The 5,178-nt window shown below is 44.5% G+C and overlaps 1 protein-coding gene across 1 annotated transcript in view; it reads right to left on the reverse strand.

Moving 5' to 3' along the window:
• Window positions 1-5,178, reverse strand: part of XPNPEP3 (X-prolyl aminopeptidase (aminopeptidase P) 3, putative) — a 13,766-nt gene that overhangs the window by 607 nt on the left and 7,981 nt on the right. The window contains exons 6-8 of the mRNA XM_009708297.1: window positions 3,120-3,205; window positions 2,289-2,472; window positions 679-799 (exon numbers count right to left, since the gene is read on the reverse strand). Of these exons, the coding sequence (XP_009706599.1) occupies window positions 679-799; window positions 2,289-2,472; window positions 3,120-3,205 (391 nt within the window). The remainder of the gene's footprint in view (window positions 1-678; window positions 800-2,288; window positions 2,473-3,119; window positions 3,206-5,178) is intronic.

Consider the following 5,178-nt stretch of genomic DNA (forward strand, 5'->3'; position numbering starts at 1 on the left):
CCCCTCACTCATGGCAGTTGGTGGTCTAAGAAAGGAAAGCGTCCCTTAGTGCCCACAGACACTAGCATGTTAATAAAAACATCCGCAACTACAGCTGGCCTTTCCGCACTTCTTGCTCTCAATGCTATGTTCACAATGATGATTTTAACAATATTCTGAACAGAGAGAGAGCGCAGAGCCAAGCATTAAATATCAGTTTCCAGCTGACAGCTCCAAAACCAGTGACAAGCAGAAAGAAAGATTCATTGTGAAATGCCTAATTTGCAAAGCTAAGTTGTGAATGCCTGTAATTGCAGACTGCAGTGCTCGAGACTTACACTACCAGTGAGTGGTAGTAGTTCAGTCACAGTAAGATAGAACATAGCACAAGTGAATTTAGCCTGGTTCTCTGCGCTGCAATCGACCTGCGCTGCTGTGGGTCAAGCAGTAGCAGTCTGAGGTCTACACTACTCTGCCTTCTGCTGCACAGACAATTTAGTCCCACAGTTTACTCCCACAATTTGTTACTTTGGCTGTGTTTGGGAGGGAAATAAGGGGTTTTAATACTGTAAGCATTTTCAGTTTCACCAGAAAGCACCTGAATGCTTTGGTCTGAGGGATCAACTAACTACTCAAAGCAATACTGTTATCCTCAGCGTTGGCATGTTTTTGTCCACCACTGACTGCATCGCTTTTTACCTGGTTCAATCGTTATCACCATGCCTGGCTGGAGCGGGAGCGATCGGGATATATCTGGGGTATCGTGAACATCCATGCCCAAGTAATGGCCCACATGATGTGGACAGTACTTTCGAACAGCCTAGCAGAAGACAAAACAAATGTCACAGAGACAGTTAAACACAGCCCAACCTGTTGTTCCAATACAAAAGATGGAGAGAAGAGACAGAATAGTTACATGCTTAACTAGCAATCTTACTGCCATGACTAGGTCAGCAGGGGCTGCCTTCCATTTACCAAAACTGGATGGCTCTGAAAAACCCACCAGTACCATGTGCCGATTACGAGCATATTACAGACTGCCTTTCCCCCTCACTGAAAAGAACAGCCCAAGCCCATCACCACCTCAGCATAGCAGGCAAGACTCCAGTTTTCAGCTCACTGAGCTTTGCTGCCCCTATCCTTTCCGTCCCTTAAATATCCAAGCCCTGCGCTGCTCCCATCAGCAGACCCTGACAACCGGTTGCAGCTGATACAGCTGCGACGTGATGTGGCAAAGAGGTCTCTGATGCACCACAGGGTGAATCCTGGGCCGATTTCACTCAGCAGCTACAGCAGGATTTTAATCCACCTCTATAGACACCGCCTCCCCCCGCACCATCCTAATCCCCCTCCCTCCAGAGAGGAGCTCCTTGACAGCAGGCATCAAAGAGCTAATTCCTCCTCTGCCCCACGCTCCTCACATTCACCGGGGACTGAGCTGCAAACGCTGGTCTCGTCTGGCTGTGCTGCCGCCTGCCGAGAGAAACCGGTGCGAGAGCCTCCGTTCACGGGCGAGAACATGTGCTCTTATTGCACCGACACTGTAGGACAATTAAATCTGGCAGAAATCGGTCCTGCTGCCAAAGGGGTAGTTCCGTCACCTGGTTCTGCCATCTTTCCTGTATTGGCGTCAGCAAGCACGCAGGTTTGCAGTGAGTGGAACCGGATAAACTTCTCTAACTGCAAACCAATCCTATTTTATCTGCAGGTTCAGCTCTAAGGCAGACCAGTTTCCCAGTCTTGGTCACCAGGTAGCTCTGTGAATCCCAATATGGACAAAAAATGGTGCAGCAGAGGCAGCGGGTGGAATGACTGAGAAAAATGAGCTGCACCTTTTGGTGGCACTGCAGATTTACGCTACGTTGAACAGATCACAAACCTATGACTGACTGCCTGCAGCCAGCCCTGGACCCAGGATTTTGTGTTAATGCCAATGTCTCCATAGGTCCCTTCGGACTGTCTCTACTCTAAAGCTGCATCTACGCTAACAAGTAGTGCAGATCAATGGGAACGGACCTGCCGAGTGAAAAATGCTGAGGAACAAATATTTGCACTATGTGCGTATAAGACTGGAGGGTTACTTCAGACCAAATTGTGTGCTGAATGGTTGAAACACATCTTCAAGTTTAGCCTTGTCTGAGAGAAACCCAGTCCTGTGATGAGAGCAGCCCACAACATGAACTAAAGCACAGAGCGTGGTGACAGTTAGAAGATACATCTCAAAAGCCAAACTGAAGCCACTAACATAACCCAAGGAGAAAACAGCCAGGCCTAGCAGGGGGAAGCTGGAGTAAAAAAACTTCAAGTACCTTGAAGAAGTGGCTTTCAGTGACGCTGCTCTTTAGGATCCCCAACTCTTTCAGTTTCTCTCCAATAAGGCTCAGCATGAGGCTGTAGATATTTTCTAGACTCACGCCTGGGGAGCAGAGGCTCAGGCAGGACTTCTGGATATCCAGAACAGCCTGGTATAGTTCTGCTTGGGGTTTGGTGAACCTGAAAACCATTGAGAAAAGGAACAAAGGGCATTTCTCATAATTAAACCTCTACTCAGAATCTATTTTGGGGACAGATTCAGTTCAGTGTTGGAGCAGGGAAAGTCATAAAGGAAAGCAACTGGCTCCTTATATGAAATGCACTGCAACATGCCCTTCAATACCTGGGGTAGAGGCAGGGTTTCTCAACTGACAACCCAACCCCAAAGCAAAGCAAGGCAAAGCTACCACAGCAAAAAAAATGCACTTGAGCCAAAACATACAGGAATCAAACACACCACCACAGGGACATCACACCAGCAAATTCACAACTGACAGAGCCACGTACAGGTCAACGAAACTCCTGTTTTCTTACACACAACCAGAGTCAGGCATAACTGAATGCACAAAAGCCCTCTCCGCACTTTAAGCATGCTGTAATAGCTGAAAATAGCAGTAATCACACATATTCACGCAGTAATTAATGAGGCAGTGGGGAATACAGCTTCTCATGCTGAAAGATTAGTTTATATCAGTTGATTACTCTGAAGAACCACAGAATGGGACACGTTAAAACTACTCACACAGAGATAAAACACACATATGCTCAATTCATCAATTATTTACGAGCTTCTCAAAGTTCTTCTAAACAGCCTTATCGCAGCATACCTTCCATTGACAGGCCAGGTACGCGTGATGTCACTTACGTAGCAGGAAAACTCACATCCACCATCTAGCAAGACCAGTTCACCATCCTGGAGAATAACAGGAAAAAATGCCCTGTGGGTCAGTCTGGCTATTAACTGAATTGATTTTTCTCTCTGAGAGCAGGAAAGGAGATTATATATTTATTTTTGCAAAACAGCTGCAGAGATGTGAATTCCTTTTGCAGAACAATACCCCAGGTGCTACTGTTTATAAATAGGCTATTCCAGTTGGATTGTTTCTCTGCAAGGTAGTCTCCGACTGTTATGTTTATCTACAGCCTGAATTCTTTAACATGCTGATTTTCAAACACTTTAGACTAAAAAAAACCATCTTCCTTGAACTGTTCTGCGCTCTGTCCCATCAGTCCCATTGACACCTGGATCGCTTACTCCAGCAAATTACACCAGTGACTCCTTTCACTAGACATTCTCTGCCATTGACTGAGACAGAAGGGTTTTGCAACAAAAACGTAGATTTCTGAGCTACCCACAAGATCACTAACAGCTAAAGGTTTAGCCTTGTCACAAGGTAGGAGGACCCAGCAAAATCAGTTCTCTGACGGTGTGTCACTACTGTAAATGCACTATTGAATAGCTCGTACCATCTTCCCTGTTCTCTTCAGAAACTTTCTTGACTGCTCTAAGATATACTTCTGAATCTATATGGTGAGGAAGAAAAAACTTTTGGAGATGTGAACCTCCAGTTCACTTCAGCAAAACTGTTCCATGTCATCTAAATCACCAACTGCACATCTTCCAAAAAGCCACACAAAAAGACAAAGGGCCAGGAACAAAACCACTGCCTTGCTTTCCCTCCTTAGAGGGGCTAGCAACAAATAGAGCAGTGAGGTCTGTAAAAAGTTTGGATCTAATTCTCTATGATTTACACTACATGTAATCCAAGGCCTTTTATAGAGATTCTCTCCACAGATCTGTGACTGTGCCAGCAGCCATGATGCAGAATGACAAGGAATAATTCTAGCACGTTAAGGGAAAAAAATCAGAAGCAGAATTTCACTGCTAGCACTACTTCCAGTGCTAGCTACTATCATTGTGCACAGTTGAGTGCCACAAACGCTTACACAGTAGATAAACTAGCAGTGAGCAGATCTCACTATCCCACTGAATAGACAGGCCATTAACTATCCATTTAAACTGTATTTTTAACTTTTCCAGAATATCTGGTTCAATTCTTTAAGTAAAATATGAAATTATAGCACCTTCCCTCTTCCAAGCAATTAAAGAAGCTAAGTAACAATTTATTGGTTAAGGGAATTCAGCCTGTGCTTTGATTGTTCAGTAAGTGCCTTATGTCGTGCATTTTGTTCTCTTTTTTTAAAGCTGACTCCACTAAGTGGTGGACTGAATGAAGTCCACATGAGGCAATAAGTGGCCTTCAGAGACCTTCCAAGTTAGACACTTTGTTAGCCTATTTGGCAACACGATCTGTAGGAAGTAGCAGACAAAGGAAAAGAAAGAGCCAAGTTTACGGGTTTAACCTCCTACTTAACAGTTTTGAAAAAAATAAGAGACAGTCATTTAACTGAACAACTTTAACAGAAGCAACTGGAGTTACATGAGCACGCCTGACCTTGGATGACAGTACGACAAAGGAGGCTTCTTTCTGCCAAAAGCAGCCTGTCATATCTTTTGTATGTCTGTCTCTGCAGATCATTTCAAGGTCTGCTAGCATGCCAGCTTCAAGACAAGACAATGCTAGTGGGAAAGTTTCATCCTGCATTAGGCCAGACAAAAAATATGCTCCTCTGAAAAGTGAATTGTGAGTAAGACAGTGGGGGAATACTGCTCCTGAAAATACTTGTCTGAATCTAAAGGTGTATTGTTAGGAAAGCTGGAGAGGGTTCAATTCAATAATGTGAATCTTCAAAATAAGACAAGACACGTTAATTTACCTACAGCCATCTAATCCACCTCTCAACCTTTAACGCCCATCCTTTCCCTCCTTGTTCCCCTTCCCTGCTTTGCTGGCTTACATGGAGTCCAAAATGTTTTTCAGCTTT

Source organism: Cariama cristata, unplaced genomic scaffold, assembly GCF_000690535.1.
Source record: "Cariama cristata isolate BGI_N322 unplaced genomic scaffold, ASM69053v1 scaffold8399, whole genome shotgun sequence".
Lineage (NCBI taxonomy): Eukaryota > Metazoa > Chordata > Aves > Cariamiformes > Cariamidae > Cariama > Cariama cristata.